This window comes from Erinaceus europaeus, chromosome 13 (genome assembly GCF_950295315.1).
Source record: "Erinaceus europaeus chromosome 13, mEriEur2.1, whole genome shotgun sequence".
NCBI classification, from domain to species: domain Eukaryota; kingdom Metazoa; phylum Chordata; class Mammalia; order Eulipotyphla; family Erinaceidae; genus Erinaceus; species Erinaceus europaeus.
Window position 1 is genome coordinate 43947936 of NC_080174.1, and position 18877 is coordinate 43966812.

General features: G+C 43.2%; 1 protein-coding gene, 1 long non-coding RNA gene and 4 other non-coding genes across 8 annotated transcripts in view; 1 reads left to right on the forward strand and 5 right to left on the reverse strand.

Moving 5' to 3' along the window:
* TRNAU1AP (tRNA selenocysteine 1 associated protein 1) overlaps nucleotides 1-14056 on the forward strand; it is a 33443-nt gene extending 19387 nt beyond the window's left edge. For all 3 annotated transcript variants that reach the window (XM_007522432.3, XM_060205663.1, XM_016187836.2), the window contains 3 exons: nucleotides 3362-3524; nucleotides 8425-8458; nucleotides 13296-14056. In XM_007522432.3, the coding sequence (XP_007522494.1) occupies nucleotides 3362-3524; nucleotides 8425-8458; nucleotides 13296-13432 (334 nt within the window). In that variant the 3' untranslated portion in view covers nucleotides 13433-14056. The remainder of the gene's footprint in view (nucleotides 1-3361; nucleotides 3525-8424; nucleotides 8459-13295) is intronic.
* A 2454-nt stretch (nucleotides 14057-16510) lies between these two features.
* On the reverse strand, nucleotides 16511-18783 carry LOC132542765 (uncharacterized). The gene is made up of 4 exons (XR_009553738.1): nucleotides 18155-18783; nucleotides 17813-17889; nucleotides 17244-17304; nucleotides 16511-16948 (listed from the first exon to the last, which is right to left on the reverse strand). It is a non-coding gene; the product is annotated as an uncharacterized LOC132542765 (long non-coding RNA).
* Nucleotides 16797-16870, reverse strand: LOC132532588 (small nucleolar RNA SNORD99). The gene has a single exon (XR_009544524.1). It is a non-coding gene; the product is annotated as a small nucleolar RNA SNORD99 (small nucleolar RNA).
* LOC132532574 (small nucleolar RNA SNORA61) lies at nucleotides 17654-17786 on the reverse strand. Its single transcript, XR_009544512.1, has one exon. It is a non-coding gene; the product is annotated as a small nucleolar RNA SNORA61 (small nucleolar RNA).
* LOC132532569 (small nucleolar RNA SNORA44) lies at nucleotides 17975-18105 on the reverse strand. The gene has a single exon (XR_009544508.1). It is a non-coding gene; the product is annotated as a small nucleolar RNA SNORA44 (small nucleolar RNA).
* LOC132532554 (small nucleolar RNA SNORA16B/SNORA16A family) lies at nucleotides 18607-18741 on the reverse strand. The gene has a single exon (XR_009544494.1). It is a non-coding gene; the product is annotated as a small nucleolar RNA SNORA16B/SNORA16A family (small nucleolar RNA).
* Nucleotides 18784-18877: the final 94 nt, after the last annotated feature.

The window sequence follows — 18877 nt, forward strand, 5'->3', positions numbered from 1 at the left end:
TCTAAGGGGCCCATGACTTAACTAATTTTTGCCTGAGCCTGACAGCTAACATGCAGGTGGCCTAAGAGTCTGGGAAGATGGTGTCGGGGCTGGGTGGTGATGCACCTAGTTGAGTGCACAAGTTACAATGCACAAGGACCCAGATTTGAGCCTGCAGCCCTCACCTGCAGGGGGAAAGCTCTGTAAGTGCTGAGGCAGTGCTGTAGGTATCTCTGTCTCTCTCCCTATCACTCCCTTCCCTCTTGATTTCTGGCTGTCTCTATCCAAAAGTAAATAAAGAGGATAAAATAAAATAAAAGGGAGAATGGTGTCAGAGTTGAGAACAGGACTAGAAAGCTGGATCAGGGCAGAGAGAACCTCCTAAATATGGGAAAGTATGGGAGTCAGGCGGTAGCGCAGTGGGTTAAGGGCACGTGGCACAAAGTGCAAGGACCAGCTTAAAGATCTCAGTTCGAGCCCCGGCTCCCCACCTGCAGGGGAGTCGCTTCACAAGCGGTGAAGCAGGTCTGCAGGTATCTTTCTCTCCCCTTCTCTGTCTTCCCCTCCTCTATTTCTCTTTGTCCTAACAACGACGACATCAGTAACAAAAACAATAATAACTACAACAACAAGGGCAACAAAAGGGAAAATAAGTAAATATAACAATTTAAAAATATGGGAAAGTATATAAATACCGTTAGCTGTAAACCCCATCGATCTGACTTAGGGCCCATGTCTATTCATATTTGGCACCAGAACCTGTGGAACCTCCCTCCACCTTCCTGTCAGTCTGAATTGGTATTCCATGGTTACAGCTGGCAACAATGTAGGCTGCACTCATTTCAGGACCAGTCTTCCTTGAGTGCAGAGTGTGTTGACTCAGGCTCCCTTGAGAGAATGGGTCAGTTCCTCCCATTATTGTTCTACCATTGTATTGTCTGGGAAGATGGTGTCAAGTTGCCAGGAGGTAGCACACCTGGTTGAATGTACATGTTACAATGTGCAAGGACCAGGGTTTGAGCAAGGTCCTGTAGAGGCCTACAGGAGGATTTATGATGTTGTGATGTTGTATGATGTTCCTGATGGAGGTGACCAGTAATGGTGGAGAGAAGGATCTGCTAGAGGTCTAGCTCCATCATATCTGTGTGGTAATCTTTTTTTTTACACCAGAGTACTGCTCTGCTCTGGTTTACAGTGGTGTGGTGTTGAACCAGGAACTTCAGAGCCTTAGGTATAAGAGTCTCTTTGCATAACCATATATCTACCCCTGTCCTCTTTCTTCCTCTCTTATCACCCTCTCGCCTCTTCATTTCTGGCTTTCTCTATCCAGTAAATAAAAAAAGATTAAAAAAAAAGTTTAAGGGAGTTGGGCTGTAGTGCAGTGGGATAAGTGCATGAGGCTCGAGGCACAATGACCAGTGTAAAGATCCCAGTTTGATCAACAACAAGACAACAAATAACCCCATCCAAAAATGGGGGGAGGACTTGGACAGAATATTCACCACAGAAGAGATCCAAAAGGCCGAGAAACACATGAAAAAATGCTCCAAGTCTCTGGTTGTCAGAGAAATGCAAATCAAGACAACCATGAGATATCACTTCACTCCTGTGAGAATGTCATACATCAGAAAAGGTAACAACAGCAAATGCTGGAGAGGGTGTGGGGTCAAAGGAACCCTCCTGCACTGCTGGTGGGAATGTCAATTGGTCCAACCTCTGTGGAGAACAGTCTGGAGAACTCTCAGAAGGCTAGAAATGGACCTACCCTATGACCCTGAAATTCCTCTCCTGGGGATATATCCTAAGGAACTCAACACATCCATCCAAAAAGATCTGTGTACACATATGTTCTTGGCAGCACAATTTGTAATAGCCAAAACCTGGAAGCAACCCAGGTGTCCAACAACAGATGAGTGGCTGAGCAAGTTGTGGTATATATACACAATGGAATACTACTCAGCTGTAAAAAATGGTGACTTCACCGTTTTCAGCCGAACTTGGATGGACCTTGAAAAAATGATGTTGAGTGAAATAATTCAGAAACAGAAGGATGAATATGGGATGATCTCACTCTCAGGCAGAAGTTGAAAAACAAGATCAGAAAAGAAAACACTAGTAGAACCTGAAATGGAATTGGCGTATTGCACCAAAGTAAAAGACTCTGGGGTAGGTGGGGAGAATACAGGTCCATGAAGGATGATAAATGACATAGTGGGGGTTGTATTGTTAAATGGGAAACTGGGGAATGTTATGCATGTAAAAACTATTGTATTTACTGTTGTGTTACTGTATTAAAACATTAATTCCCCAATAAAGAAATAAATTTAAAAAAAAAAGGGAGTCCGGCGGTAGCGCAGCGGGTTAAGCGCATGTGGCACAAAGCGCAAGAACCATTGGAAGGATCCTGGTTCAAGCCTCGTCTCCCCACCTGCAGGAGAGTCGCTTCATAGGCGGTGAAGCAGGTCTGCAGGTGTCTGTCTTTCTCTCCCTTTATCTGTCTTCCCCTCCTCTCTCCATTTCTCTCTGTCTTATCCAACAATGATGACAACAATAATAACTACAACAATAAAGGGCAACAAAAGGGAATAAATGTTTTTTAAAAAATTTAAAAAAAAAAAAAGGAAGAAGACTCAGAAGGAGTAGTAAATATGACTGTGACTTAAAATGGAAGAGAAAGGTGGAGGGTAGATAGCATAATGGTTATGCAGAGAGACTCTAGTGCCTGAGGCTCCAAACTCCCAGGTTCAATCCTTAGCACCACCATAAGCCAGAGCTGAGCAGTGCTCTCATAAAAATAAGTAAACAAATAAGTAAGTACATAAAGTAAAGCAAGTTACTAAAAATAAATAAAATAGAAGAGAAGGCAGGGCCATAGGGAAAAAAATGAGAAAAACATATTCATAGTTATAGAAATAATAGCTCAGGGAGTCGGGCAGTAATGCAGTGGGTTAAGCGCAGGTGAAGCAAGTCTGCAGGTGTCTGTCTCTCTCTATCCCCCTCTGTCTTCCCCTCCTCTCTCCATTTCTCTGTCCTATCCAAGAACGACAACATTAGTAACAACCACGGTAATAACTACAACAATAAAACATCAAGGGCAATAAAAGGGAATACATACATACATACATACATACATATATATATATATATATGAAAGAAATAATAGCTCATATCTGTGACCTTGGGAAAATGACTGCAGTTTCCAATGGAGAGAATGGGGACACAGAATTCTGGTGGTGGGGACAGTGTGGAATTGTACCCCTGTAATTTTATAAATCACTAATAAAAATTTAAAAGTTATAAAACTGGGATCAGGGTGGTAGCCATGCAGAAAGTGTCACATCAATGTTTAACTTTGTTTGGTTTTGGTTCTCTTTTTATTTAGGAGTCGTGTGAAGCCAGTGGAATATAGTCAGATGTACAGTTACAGCTACAATCAGTATTACCAGCAGTATCAAAACTACTATGCCCAGTGGGGCTATGACCAGAACACCGGCAGCTACAGCTACAGCTATCCCCAGTATGGTTATACACAGAGCACCATGCAGGTAACTGATTTGACAGATTTTACTCTCTTGGGTTCATCATCCTCTGGAGATGTGGGTCACGTTCCAAGAAAGGACCGGCAAAGACAGGAGCTTAGATTAAAAAAAAAAAATGTCCAGGGGTGAGGGAATGCAGTCAGATTTCTCTGTGACTTACCCCCACCCCTTCACTCTACTTTCCTCACTTTTGGGGCGCTTGATTTTTTTTTTAAGATTTTTAAAATTTTTATTTATTTATTTATTTTTAGACAGGACAGAGAGAAATGGAGAGAGGTAGGGTAGACAGAGAGGGGGAGAGAAAGACACCTGCAGACCTGCTTTATCACTTGTGAAGCAACTCCCCTGCAGGTGAGGAGCCGGGGCTCAAACCGGGATCCTTATGCTGGCCCTTGCACTTTGCACCTTTTTTTTTTTTTTTTAAAGATTTTTAAGTGGTCTGGAAGGTGGCACAGTGGTAAAAGCATGAGGTCCTGGGTTCGATCCCTCGCAGCACATGTGCCAGAGTGATGTCTGGTTCTTTCTCTTCCTATCTTTCTCATAAATAAATAAAATCTTTTTTAAAAAAAGATTTTTAAAAAATATTTATTTCCTTTTGGTTGCTCTTGTTGTTTTTATTGTTGTAGTTATTATTGTTGTAATAAACTGTCCGTAACTTTGGGGGGATGGGGATAATGAGGAGAACTGGACATGTAGCTCATTTAGGTAGTGGTCTGCTTTGCCACGTGCATAACCCAGGTTTCAGTGTTTGCGATATGTTTCACTTTCTTACTCTGCCTTTATCTGAAAAACAAATAAATAATAATAAAAGTAAATACTGGGGAAAGGTCAAGCGACTCGTGGAGTAGTGGATAAAGTGTTGGTTGGACTCAGGAGCTCATGGTCTCAAGTTCAGTCCTCAATACTTCCTGTGGCACAGTGTTGCTCTGGGGCCCATGAAGTGCCACAGTAGGTAGCTACAGTGTTGGACTTTCAAGCATTGGTGTCAGATTTGATCCTTGGCATTGCATGTGCTGGAGTAGTACTCTGGTTACTTTGCACTCTCCTCCCTGCACACACACACACACACACACACACACACACACACACACACAAACTCTCTCTCACCTAAATTAATGAGTAAATCACTAAAAATGAGAATTTTAAAAAATTTATTTATTTTATATTTTTTACTATTTTCCCTTTTGTTACCTTTGTTGTTTTTTATTTCTCTTGTAGTTATTGATGTTGTTGTTGGATAGGACAGGGAAATGGAGAGAGGAGAGGAAAACAGAGGGGGAGAGAAAGACACCTGCAGACCTGCTTCACTGACTGTGAAGTGACACCCAGCAGGTGGGGAGGTAGGGGCTCAAACCAAGATCCTTACTCTGGTCCTTGCGCTTCGCACCATGTCTGCTTAACCCACTGCACTACTGCCCAGCTCCCTTAAAATTTATTTATTTATTATTAGAACATTGCTCAGCTCTGGCTTAGGGTGCTGTTGGGGATTGAACTTGGAACCTTGCACACTGTGACGTGTGTTCTTGACCAGGTGTACCCATACATCTTTAAATATATAATATATAAATCTTTAAAAAGAAAAGGAGACTAAATAAATATTTTTTTAAATATTTTATTTTATTTATTTATTCCCTTTTGTTGCCCTTGTTGTTTTATTGTTGTAGTTATTATTGTTGTTGTCGTCGTTGTTGGATAGGACAGAGAGAAATGGAGAGAGGAGGGGAAGACAGAGAGGAGGAGAGAAAGATAGACACCTGCAGACCTGCTTCACCACCTGTGAAGGGACTCCCCTGCAGGTGGGGAGCAGGGGTTCGAACCAGCATCCTTCTGCCGGTCCTTGTGCTTTGCGCCACCTGCGCTTAACCCGCTGCGCTACAGCCCGACTCCCTAAATAAATATTTTTTAAAAAGATAAAAGGGGGGGGTCGGGCGGTGGCTCAGTGGGTTAAGCGCATGTGGCGTAAAGCGCAGGGACCGGCATAAGGATCCCGGTTCGAGCCCCCGGCTCCCCACCTGCAGGGGAGTCGCTTCACAGGCGGTGAAGCAGGTCTGCAGGTGTCTATCTTTCTCTTCCCTTCTCTGTCTTCCCCTCCTCTCTCCATTTCTCTCTGTCCTATCCAACAACGAACAACGTCAACAATGGCAATAATAATAACCACAATGAGGCTACAACAAGGGCAAGAAAAGGGGGGAAAAATGGCCTCCAGTATCGGTGGATTCATGGTGCAGGCACCGAGCCCAGCAATAACCCTGGAGGGAAAAAAAAAAAAAAGATAAAAAGGGAGCTGTGCGTTAGTGCAGTGGGTTAAGCGCACATGCACCTGTAGGTGGTTTTCTCTCCCCCTCTCTGTCTTCCTCTCCTCTTTCAGTTTCTCTCTGTCCCATGCAACAACAATAGGTCTATAATAACAATAACAACAACAACACGGGCAACAAAATGGGAATGTTGGCCTCCAGGAGCAGTGGATTTGTAGTGCAGGCACTGAGCTCCAGCAATAACCCTCGAGACAAAAAAAGATAAAAAGCTGTGGTCTGGGAGGTGGCACTGGATAAAGCATTGGACTCTCAAGCATGAGGTTCTGAGTCTGCTACCCGGCAGCACATGTATCAGCGTAATATCTGGTTCTTTCTTTCCTCTTATCTTTCTCATAAATAAATAAATAAAACCTTTAAAAAAAAAAATCTGTCCAATGCTGGCAAGATAACTTTCCTGGGTAGTTAGTGAACCTGTTTTACTGTGTGTGTGACCCAGATGTGAGCTGGCTCCCATGGCAGTATGCAAAGTTTCAGTGTTGTGGTGTCTTTTCTTCTCTCTGTTTGTTTCCGTCTCTATTTGAAACCCAGAGTGATGAAGCCCTTGTAACAAGGGGGGGGGGGGATGCTCTTCAGGTGTCTGAAAAGTAGCTTGTTCAAAGACTCAGATTTTCAAGCTGCTGGCATCACATAGAAGTATCAAGCCACAGGGGCTGGGTGGTAGCGCACCTGGTTGAGCGCACATGTTACAACGCACAAGGACCCAGGTTCGAGCCCGTAGTCCCCACCTGCAGGGGGAAAGCTTTGCAAGTGGTGAAGCTGTGTTGCAGCTATCTCTCTGTCTCTTCCTCTCTATCACCCCCTTCCTTCTCGATTTCTGTCTGTCTGTATTCAATAAATAAAATAAAGATAATAATAAAGAATTAAAAAAAAAAAGAAATATCAAGCACAGGGAAGACTTCTCAAAAAATGGAGTGTGCTATCTTATGAAGCTCTCCTGTCTTTCCCTTTCTGTTTCTTTTTTTTTAAAATTTTTAAATTTATTTTCCCTTTTTTGCCTTTGGGTTTTTTTTTATGTTGTTATTGATGTCATCATTGTTAGATAGGACAGAGAGAAATGGAGAGAGGAGGGGAAGACAGAGAGGGGGAGAGAAAGATAGACACCTGCAGATACGCTTCACTGCTTGTGAAGTGACTCCCCTGCAGGTGGGTGGCCAGGGGCTCGAACCGGTATCCTTCCACTGGTCCTTGCACTGGTCCTTTGAGCCATGTGTGTTTAACCTGCTGTGCTACCTACCGCCCTACTCCCTCCCTTTCTGTTTCTATCTGATATTGAAAAGAAAAAAAATAAAGAAAGGGTCCACTGGGAGTGGTGGAATTGTGCAGTTGAAAAGCCTCAGCAGGTAGTCTGTAGAGATAGCATAATGAAGGGAGCCAGGTGGTGGCACAGCTGTTTGAGCACTTGTTAGAATGGCAGGAACCCAGATTCAAGCCTTCAGTCCCCACCTGCAGGGGGAAGGCTTTGCAAGTGGTGAAGCTGTGTTGTAGTTGTCTTGTCTCTCCCCCCCGTTTCCCCCTCCCCTCTTGATTTCTGGCTGTGTCTATCCAATAAATAAATAAAGATAATTAAAAAGAAAGATTTAAAAGAAAATGACAATGCCAAAGGATATGGGGTCAAACCCCTGACCCTCGCCTGCAGGGGGAAAGCTGTCCGAAAGAGAGAGACCATAATGATTATTCAGAATGCCTTCCATACCTGAGGTACCAAACATCCCAGGTTCAACCCCAAACATCACAACAAACCAGAGCTGAGCAGTGTGCTGGAGAAAGGGGAATAAAAAAGAAAAATAAAGAAACCTCAGCACTGAGGAAAGTTTTCCCTTGGGAGGATGGGGACAAGGTGGTAGGTGCAGTGTGGAATTATGCCTTATAATCTTAGAACTGGGCAAATAACTGAATGGTGAAGTAGGGCTACAGGTGTCTGTATTTTCCCCCTCTTCCCTTTCAATTTTTGTCTTCATCAAATAAAATATAAATTAAAAAAATTAAGTCCTAGGTTTAATCCCCTATACCACCATACCACCTGAAGCCAGAGCTGAAGAATTCCATGGCAAAAATAAAATTATTCATAATTTTTAGGGCCAGGTGATGGTATACCTGTTTAAACACTCACATTGTAATGCACAAGTACTGATCGCAATGTTTTGACCTTTTGATTTATTTATTTATTATTCATTAATGATAGAGAAAGAAAAAGGAAAGGACCAGTGCATCATTCTGGCTATGTGCTGCCAGGGATTGAACTTGGGACCTCAGATTTTTCATTCCAGCCCTCTAGCCACAGTACCAGGTCACTTAAAACTAATTTATTAACACTCTAGAGAAGAGAGAGAGCCAGAAAGCCAGAACACGATTCTGGCACATGTGATGCCAGTGATCAAACTCAGGACCTCGTACTCTACTAACTACTGTACTTCCTCCCAGGTGGAGGGAGAAGGAACGAGAGAGACCAAATTCAGAGCACTGCTCAGATTTGGTTTATGATGATGCCAGGATTGAATCTGGGACCTTGGGGTCTTAGGCTTGTGAATACTATTGTCTAATACATTGAACTATTTCCCAGTGTCTTAACCTTCCTCTCTGTTGTATCGTAGACATATGAAGAAGTCGGAGATGATGCACTGGAAGGTAAGAAAGGAGTCCATTCACTCATTCCTCTGTAGTCCATGTGACAGTGACAAAATGACTTGCTTTGGGACCAGGTGGTGGCACACCTGGTTAAATACACACACTCCAGTGTGCTAGGACCCAGGTTGAAGCTCCTGGTCCCCACCTGCAGGGGAAAGTTTCACGAGTGGTGAAATTGGGCTGCAGGTGTTTCTCTGTCTTTCTCCCTCTCTATATCTCCCTCACCTCTCAATTTCTCTGTCTCTGTCCAATAATAAATAAAGGGTAGAGGGTAGATAGCATAATGGTTATGCAATGAGACTCATGCCTGAGGCTCCAGAGTCCCAAGTTCAACCCCTCACACTACCATAAGCCAGAGCTGAACAGTGCCCTGGTTTAAAAAAAAAAATTAATTAAATTAATAGAAAGATTACTTTGTGACTGGCATTGTGCTGTCTGGGAGCACCATGCCAGGGGGAAGCTTTATTAGCAGTAAAATAGTGCTGTGGTATCTCCTCTCTCTCTCTTTTTATTATTTATTTATTTATTTATTGCATTTATGGTTATCACTGAGGCTCAATGTCAGCTCTATGAATCCACCTTTTCTGGAAGCCATTCTCCCCCCCCCCTTTTTTTTTTTTTACCATTTATTTATTTATTTTCCCTTTTGATGCCCTTGTTGATTTTTATTATTGTAGTAGTTATTATTATTGTTGTTGTTGTTGATGTCAGTTAGATAGGACAGAGACACTTCATCCACTGTGCCACCTCCCAGACCATACTCTCTCCCTCTTTGCCTTTTGCTATCTGAAGAAAAAACAAAGTTCAGAGAGAGCTGTCAGCTGTGAAATTGTACAGGCATGCATGGAGCCCCAGTGGGACCCAGGTATCAAGAAAAAAAACCTTGCAGTGAGGAAGAGGAAATAGCTTAATTAATAGCTCTTGAGATTTGCATGCTTGAGTATCCTGGGCTGATCCCAGGGTTCTCATTGTTTCCTGAAATGAAGTGAAAAAAAAAAAGAGAGAAAGAAAATCCGAGTCCCAGAAATAACCCTGGAGGCAAAAAAAAAGATATAATTTAATCCCTGGTCTTGCTCTGCATGTGCCAGAGTACTGCTCTAGTTAGTGTTCTCACATAGATTAATTAATAGAAAAATAATTGAAAAGGAAGGAAATAAAGGCGAAAGGAAAAGGTTGAATTAAATTTATTTCTTCCCGTTTGTTGTCCTTGTTTTCTTTATTCTCGTAGTTATTGTTGTTGATGTCATCGTTGTTGGATAGGACAGAGAGAAATGGAGAGAGGAGGGGAAGACAGAGAGGGGGAGAGAAAGATAGACACCTGCAGACCTGCTTCACCGCCTGTGAAGCAGGTGGGGAGCCAGGGGCTCGAACTGGGATCCTTACTCTGGTCCATGCGCTTTGCGCCACCTGCGCTGAACCCGCTGTGCTACCTACCGCCAGACTCCCAAGTGCATACAATTTTAATATTACCTCCCAAGGCATATTTTTAGTTACTAAACCAACTTCAAGATAACAGGCATATGCTTCAAAGTCCTAGGTTCAGTGCCCCCACATCACCATAACCCAAGAGCTGAGCAGTGCTCTGGTGAAAATAAAAGAACACAAAGAAAACTTGGGCGCCTGGGGATAGTTCAGAGGGTTAGGTGCACATGGCGCGAAGCAAGCGCAACGACCTGCATAAGGATCCTGGTTCCCCACCTGCAGGGGGTCACTTCCCAAGCCTTGAAGCAGGTCTGCAGGTGTCTTTTTCTCCCTCCCTTTCTTTCTTCCCTTCCTCTCTTGATTTCTGTACCATCCAGCAACAGTGACAGCAATAATAACAACAAGAAAGGCAACAAAAAGGGGGGAAAAATGGCCTCCAGGAGCAGTGGATTCATAGTGTAGGTACCGAGCCCCAGCGATAACCCTGGAGGCCAAATAACTAAATAAATAAAAATAAAGTCTAACCTAGTTAAAAGAAAAGAAAGAAAATCTGCTGAGTAGGAGAAAAGGAGGTGGCACAGTGAATAAAATAGAACTCAAACATGATAGTTCAATCCCAGGACCGTGTGGTGGTGCACATGTTATAATGCACAAGGACCCGAGCCTCCCGTCTCCAACTGCGGGGGCAAAGTTTTGCAAGTGGTGAAGCAGTGCTGCAGGTCCTTTCTGTCTCTCTCCTTCTCTGTGATTCCCTTCCCTCTCGATTATTTCTGGCTGTCTCTATCCAATAAAGAAATAAAGATTAAAAAAAAAAAAATGTATGGGCCCAGGCAGTGGTGCTCCTGGTTGCGCACACATAATGCTCAAGGACCCAGGTTCAAGCCCCTGGTCCCCACCTGCAGGAGAAAGCTTCACGAGTGATGAAGCAAGTCTGCAGGGGTGTCTCTATTTCCCTCCCTCTCTATCTCCTCCTTCCTCTCAATTTCTGACCGTCTCTATCCAGTAAATAAATAAAGATAATTAAAAAGAAAAAAAGTAAAAAACTGGTTTGAGTCCCCGGCTCCCCACCTGTAGGAGGGTTGCTTCACAAGTGGTGAAGCAGGTCTCCAGGTGTCTTTCTTTCCCCAACTCTGTCTCCCCTCCTCTCTCAATTTATCTCTGTCCTATCCAACAACGATAGCGATAACAATCATAATAACAACAATAAACAACAAGGGCTACAAAAGGGAAAAAATAGCCTCCAGGAGCAGTGGATTCGTGGTGCAGGCACTTCTTCTTCTTCTAGCGTTTGCCCTTCTTCCGCAGCCAGTCAACAGCGTCAGGTTGAGCCTGATGTAAAGTTTCGAGACCTCCTTTGAATCTGGAGAGGTGGCAGTCGTTGACTATGTGGGTCATAGTCTGTCTGTAGCCGCAGGGGCAGTTGGGGTCGTCTCTGGCTCCCCAGCGATGGAACATAGCAGCGCACTGGCCATGGCCTGTTCGATAGCGATTGAGGAGGGCCCAATCATAACGTGCTGGGTCAAAGCCGGGTTGACGCTTGCAGGGGTCTGTGATGAGGTGTTTGTTCTTTACCTCAGCTGACTGCCAACTCTGTTTCCAAGAGTCTGGAACAGAGAAGTTCAGTGTAGGCGTAGGAGACCAGATTGGGTGACAAGACGTCAAGCGTTGGACAGGGTGGGCGAAGATATCCGTGTATATTGGCAGGTCCGGTCGAGCGTAGACGTGGGAAATGAACTTAGATGATCCCAACGAATATCTGGCGGGGCGATGTTGCTAAGAACTGGCAGCCATGGAACCGGGGTGGAACGGATGGTTCCAGAAATTATCCTCATGGAGGAATATAATTTGGAATCGACCCAAGTGGACATGGGGGCTATGGAACCATACTGGGGCACAGTATTCTGCAGTGGAATAGCATAATGCCAGAGATGATGATCGTAGTGTGGAAGTGTTCGTGCCCCATGAGGAGCTGGCCAGTCTTGCAATGATGTTATTCCTCGCGCCCACCTTTGCTGCAGTTTTTATGAGATGTTCGTGAAATGACAGAGTGCGATCGAGAGTAACGCCAAGATAGACTGGCTGGGCTTCATGCCGGTGCAGGCACTGAGCCCCAGCAATAACCCTGGAGGCAATAAATAAATAAATAAATAAATAAATAATTTTTTTTTTTAAAAAAAGATAATTCAGTCCCTGGTCTTGCTTTACATGTGCCAGAGTACTGCTCTAGTTAGTGTTCTCACATCTCACATAAATGAATAGATAAATAATTGAAATGGAAGGAAGTAAAGGGGAAAGGAAAAGATTGAATTAAGTTTATAAGGATTTTTTAAAGTATTTTATTTATTTTATTTTTGAGAGAGATGCAGAGAGAGAAAGACAGAGAAATACCAGAGCACTGCACATCTCTGGCTTATGGTGGTACAGGGGATTGAACCTGGGATGTCAGAGCCTTAGGCATGAGAGTCTCTCTTTGCATAACCATTATGCTATCTCCCCCAACCTTTTTTTTTTCTTTTTTTTTTAAAGGAGGTTGAATTCAATTTACAGGGCAGGAGCCATGGCTCAGTGGTAGGCACATGTCTTGTGTGACTTAAGTGAGGCATGTTTTCTTCCTACTAATCACGTCCCTTGCAATCCCAGGACTACAATGTTTGATTAAGCATTCATTATTTTTTGAGCTAGTACTTGGGACTCAGTTCCAAATTCAAATGTGAAACAAAGACTGAATACACTAGGAATTTGAGTGTGATAGCTAGATATATGTCTAGCTTTTACTAAATGTGAAATCTTATTATTTGAGTACTAACTGCAGGCTGCATTCTCTCTTTTAAATATTTTATTTATTCATAAAGAAGATCAGAGAGAGGGAACCAGACATCACTCTCATACATGTGCTGTCAGAAATCGAACTCAAGAGGTCAAACTTGAGAGTCCAATGCTTTATCCACTGCACCACCTCCCAGACCACTATACTGCATTCTCTAAACACATTACCCTACTGTTACTCTCAGAGGGACCTTGCCAGGTTGTGCTACAAGGTGAAGCTAGAGGTCAGCTCCTTTGAGGAACAAGGTAACTCTGATGAGCATAAGGAATTTGTCAGGGCTGGTGTGGTGGTGCACCTGATTGAGTACATGTTACAGTGGGCAAAGACTCAGGTTTGAGCCCCTGGCCCCCACCTGCAGGGAAAAAGCTTTACAAGTGGTGAAACAGTGTTGCAGGTCCTGTCTCTCTCTTACCCTATCTTCCCTGCCCTCTCAATTTCTGTCTCTATCCAATAAATAAAGATAATAAATTAAAAAAAATTAATTTGTCATAGAGAATGGAAAGTCTTAGTATTACGGAATTGTATTGGAGGTCTTTTGTAGCTGTTGAATATTGGCACTTTTTGAACTCACCCTTTGTCCTGTTCTAGACCCCACACCTCAACTGGATGTAGTGGAAGCCAACAAAGAGTTCATGGAGCAGAGTGAGGAGCTATATGATGCATTAATGGACTGTCACTGGCAGCCTCTGGACACAGTATCTTCAGAGATCCCTGCCATGATGTAGCCAAGGCAAAGGACAAGCCAGCATGGACTGCGCAGTGGAAATGAGACTTTATCATTATTTTTACAATAGTTTTCACCTTTTTCTGAGAGACTTTTGTTGATGATATTCCTGCTTTCATCTGATAGTGAATTTGAAAACTAAGGACGGAGGAAAATAGTTCAGCGTAGTAGAGTATCCCCAAAGTCCCCCCAGTTTTGTCACCAGCACGTATATTTTACGCCTACCTGGACTGCATACCTTTCTTCTTATAATTTCAGAGCTAGAGGAAGGAGAGACACCATAGCACCACCATGCCTCTTGGGGTGCCAGGCCTTGTGCACGGCTGAATGCATACCTTGTCAGGTATCTCTCCAGCACCATTATTATTTTAACATTTTCTTTATTTTTATTATTGGATAGAGAAAAGGAAATTGAGAGAGGAGGAAGAGATAGAAAGGAAGAGACAGAGACACCTGCAGCCCTGCTTCAACATTCATGAAGCTGCCCCCTGCAGGTGGGGACCAGGGGCTTGAACTCCAGCACCATTATTCATGTGAAAATTTACATAAACCCCAAGAATAATTTTGTTGTTGAACATGTTCGCCTTCTAAGTGAATAGGATTGATTAAATGCAGGAGACAAGTAGTTTGAGGGTTTCATATATGTATATGTGTATATATATATATATATATATATATAATAAATATATAAATATATATTGAAGTATTATAAAATATATATAAGTATGTATTGAAGTATTGTTTATTTTTATAAATAATACTTCAGTGGGAGATGAGACACCAGAGCACTGTTCAGCTTTAGTTTTTGGTGTGGGAATTACTAGCCTCAGGCATGAAGTAGTTGTATAACCATATTACTACCTCACCCCTTTTATACAAGTGCATATAATTTTCTTAATTTTTTTATTTAAAAAAGGAGACATTAACAAAAGCATAGGATAAGAGGGGTACAACTCCACACAATTCCCACCACCAGATCTCTGTATCCCATCCCTTCCCCTGATAGCTTTCCTATTTTTTTATCCCTCTGGGAGCATGGACCCAGGATCATTGTGGGATGTAGATGGTGGAAGGTCTGGCATCTGTAATTGCTTCTCCGCTAAGTGCATATAAGTTTAATGATACCTCTCAAAGCCTATTTTCAGTTACTTCTTCTAGCGTTTGCCCTTCTTCCGTAGCCAGTCAACAGTGTCAGGTTGAGCCTGATGTAAAGTTTCGAGACCTCCTTTGAATCTGGAGAGGTGGCAGTCGTTGATTATGTGGGTCATAGTCTGTCTGTAGCCACAGTTTCAGTTACTAAACCAACTTAAAGGTAACAGGAATAGTGGTCGGGGAGGTGGCGCAGTGGCTAAGGCAGTAGACTCAAGCATGAGGTCCTGAGTTCAATCCCCGGCAGTACATGTACCAGAGTGATGGCTGGTTCTTTCTCTCCTATCTTTCTCATGAATAAGTTCTTTAAAAAAAAAAAAGACAGGCAGGGAGTCGGGCTGTAGCGCAGTGGGTTAAGCGCAGGTGGCGCAAAACACAAGGACCTGCATAAGGATCCCGGTTCGAACCCTGGCTCCCCACCTGCAGGGGAGTCACTTAACAGGCGGTGAAGCAGGTCTGCAGGTGTCTATCTTTCCTCCGCTGTCTTCCCCTCCTCTCTCCATTTCTCTCTGTCCTATCCAACAACGACAACAACAATAATAACTACAACAATAAAACAAGGGCAACAAAAGGGAATAAATAAATAAAATAAAATAAAGACAGGCATAGGGAGTCAGGTGGTAGCAGAGCAGGTTAAGCGCACGTGGCGCAAAGCGCAAGGACCAGCATAAGGATCCTGGTTCAAGCCCCTGGCTCCCCACCTGCAGGGGAGTTGCTTCACAGGCAGTGAAGCAGGTCTGCAGGTGTCTTTCTCTCCTCCTATCCTCCCCTCTGTCCATTTCCGTGTCCTATCCAACATCAGTAATAACTGCAATAAAACAAGGGCAACAAAAGGGAATAGTTAAAAAAAAAAGAACTTGTAAATAGTAAAACGAGGGCAACAAAAGCAGGTGGGATGAACCCCACTATTCTGATAGAAATCACTGGTTCACGTGCTTTCAGGGATCATACTTAAGACCTCATGCCTTAGAGTCCAATAATTTACCCACTGTGCCGCTTCCTAGACCATTGATGTACATTTCATATGCTGGTTATCCTTTTTTTCCCTTTTGTTGCCCTTGTTTTTCTTTACCAGAGCACTGTTCAGCTGATTATGGTGGTGCAGGGAATTGAACCTGGGGCTTTGGAGCCTCAGGCATGAGAGTCACTTTGCATAACCATTATGCTGTCTACCCTCTGCCCGCACAAGGACCAGGCTAAGGATCCTGGTTCAAGTCCCCAGCTCCCCACTTGCAGGGGAGTCGCCTCACAGGCAGTGAAGCAAGTCTGCAGATGTCTCCCCACACCCAGTCTAACCCTCCTCTATTTCTCTGTCCCGGCCAATAATATCAATGACAATAACCACAAGGACAGCAAAAGGGAAGAATAAAATAGCCTCAGGAGCAGTGCATTCCTGGTGCAGGCACTGAACTCCACTGATGACTCTGGAGCCCAAAAACAAAAAGACACTTGCAGACCTGCTTGTCAAGGGACTCCACTGCAGGTGGGGAGCCAAGGGCTCAAACCAGGATCCTTATACAAATCCTTGTTTTTTTTAATCTTTATTCCCTTGTTTTATTGTTATGTCATTGTGGGATAGGACAGAGAAATGGAGAGGAGGTTAAGAAAAGACACCTGCAGTGAGTCAGGGACTCAAACCAGGATCCATAAATCCAGGGTTATTGATATAACTGAGTAGTATACCTTTCTAGTAAGAATAAATTATGGGTGGGGGTAGATAGTACAATGGTTATGCAAAGAGACTCTCAAGCCTTAGGCTACAGAGCCTCAAGTTCAATGCCTAGCACCACTATTAAGTCTGAGTTGAACAGTGCTCTTATATGAAAATAAAACACAAACTAAAGCATTCAAGCCCCTGGCACCCACTTGTAGTGATGAAGCAGGATTACAGATGTCTTGACTCTTCCCCTATTTCTGTTTCTAGTCAATAATTTTTTAAAAAACCATGAAAGCAAATCCTGGCAAAAGATGTGAATTTGCCTGTGAGAATCATACACAGAAATAACTGACAAATACACTTCGACTTTTTACAAATATATTTTATTTTTATCAACAAAGATGGGATGCTTGGGATCAGTCTTCAAGCCTTAAGACTACGACCATTGTAGTCCCGGCCACTTTCCCTTCTCAGCTTGGTTCCTTTTGGTTCTCCTAAAAAGTATATACACCAGTATTAGTAATGTCCAGATCAGTTGATGTCACTTGTATTTCCCTAGAACTGGTCTCAGTCCCATATCCGCATCTATCATCCAATGATGTCCACAGAGATAGGTTTTCATCCTTGACCAGTTAGACAGCCACCCTATACTGAGATCAGATTGTTTCTACCCTGCTTCTTCTTGGGCAATGGAAGGTGGTTTGAGGTTACCTAAAAGCAAAAATCAACTTTTTATATTTTCCTTACTGGACACACTAATTCACTGCTCAAAGTTTTTCCTTTTTAAGGAGACCAGGAACTTGAAAGTGGGTTCTTGTGTATAGTAACATGTCCTTACCAAGGGTGCCACCCATCAATATGGCTCTGGCCATTAGGAAGGTCAAGTCTAGGAGAGCTCAGCTAGCATGCACACATCACCACTTTTATTTGAGTACTGCTCCAGTAAAAATGTTTTCATCTACAAGTAACTGGCAAATACCAATTTAACTTTCCACTCTGAACTTACCTTTTCTGTATTGCAGAGTACATCCTAGGAGCAGATGAAGATTGCTTTACTGGTAACAGATCTTTAAGAAAAAAGTTAAAGTTATTTAGCACGAACAAACTTGCAATCTTTAAAACAAATACAACTTGCTCAGGGGTGGGTGGGTGTCCAGGTTAAGCCCACATGGCATGAATCTCAAGGATTGGTGTAAGGATCCTGGTTTGAGCCCCTGACTCCCCACCTGGTAACATCAATAACAATAAAACAAGGGCAACAAAAGGCAGTAAATAAATGCTTAGCTTAGGGTGGGGTTAGATAGCATAATGGTTATGCAAAGAGACTCATGCCTGAGGCTCCAACATCCCAGATGCAATCCCCAAAACATAAACCAGAGTTGAGCAGTGCTCTGGTAAAAAAAAATTCAAGTTCAAAATTGTTTGAAACTAGCCCACATATTAAATGGCACACTACAGAGCCTATGAAGCCAGCTTCAATATCGCTCTCCCTCCTTTTACGACCACCAAGACCTAGATTCAGATCTGATGGGAAAGGGAACCAGAGGGCTAGGCTGTCATCATGATCTAACTTACCTTTCTAAAAAGCAAAACTCTAGCAATTGCTAGCAATTGGCCTGTCACAATCTTCAGTATTGACACTGCCAGGAAACCTGTTGAAGAAGTTAAAATTTCTTACACTCACTCCACCCGAAACTGGTGAAAATCCAAGAGAAAGTTATCAAAGCATATGTTGTGAAATATAGGAAAGTTGAGTGGCAGCTACAGGTATTATGCTGACCTGTGCTGTCAAAGTCTCTCCAGGTTATTCTTGCATGCAGTTGGAGATCCCATGGCTACCACCAGCCATAAACCTTGGGAACATGCTGCACTAACCCACAAAGTAAATCCCAAATTATCCAAGTGCAAAACACATACCAAGTCCCAGGACAGCTCTGTTCCATAACACCACGGACAGGAGCATCTGAACACCATGGACAGGAACTCAAAGGAGCATCTGAAGTCTGAAACTTCATCTGGCCCAACTGCAAATGTAATTGTCACATTAATCTTCCGAATAAAAGGCTTATCTGAGCCATACATACTAACATACTATCTTAGCCTTCCTTTTACAAGTGGGGGAACATGGACTTGAAACCACGTGGTCCACCTCCCGCATCCAGAAAAAAAAAATAAACCTCAATTCCAATAACCGCGTAAGACCAAATGAGACCATTTCCGCTAAAGGCTTGATCTGATCAAAGGCAGGAGTAGATAGCATAACTCTCATGCCCGAGGTTCGAAGTGCCATGTTCAACCCCCTGCACCACCATAAGCCAGTCCGAGCAGTGCTGATTAGAAAAAAAAAAAAAAAAAGCAGATACAAGAGAAATTGTATTTTCCTAAGATGTTGCAGAACTGTTATAACAAACAGAACAGCGACCGTCAAGGAAAAATGTCACTTTGGGCTCCTTTTTGACCACAGCAGCTAAATGGAAGCAGCTGCAGCTTCGATAAGGGCCACAGTACGAACTAGCTGGAGAAAAGCCCAATTGCTGCTCTCCTCCCCTCCTGTTCATAAGAGCCCGTACCTTACAGTGTTGATTCCTGGGTTTAACAACCAGCTCTACTGGGACTCATCGTAAATGGACAGCTGGATAT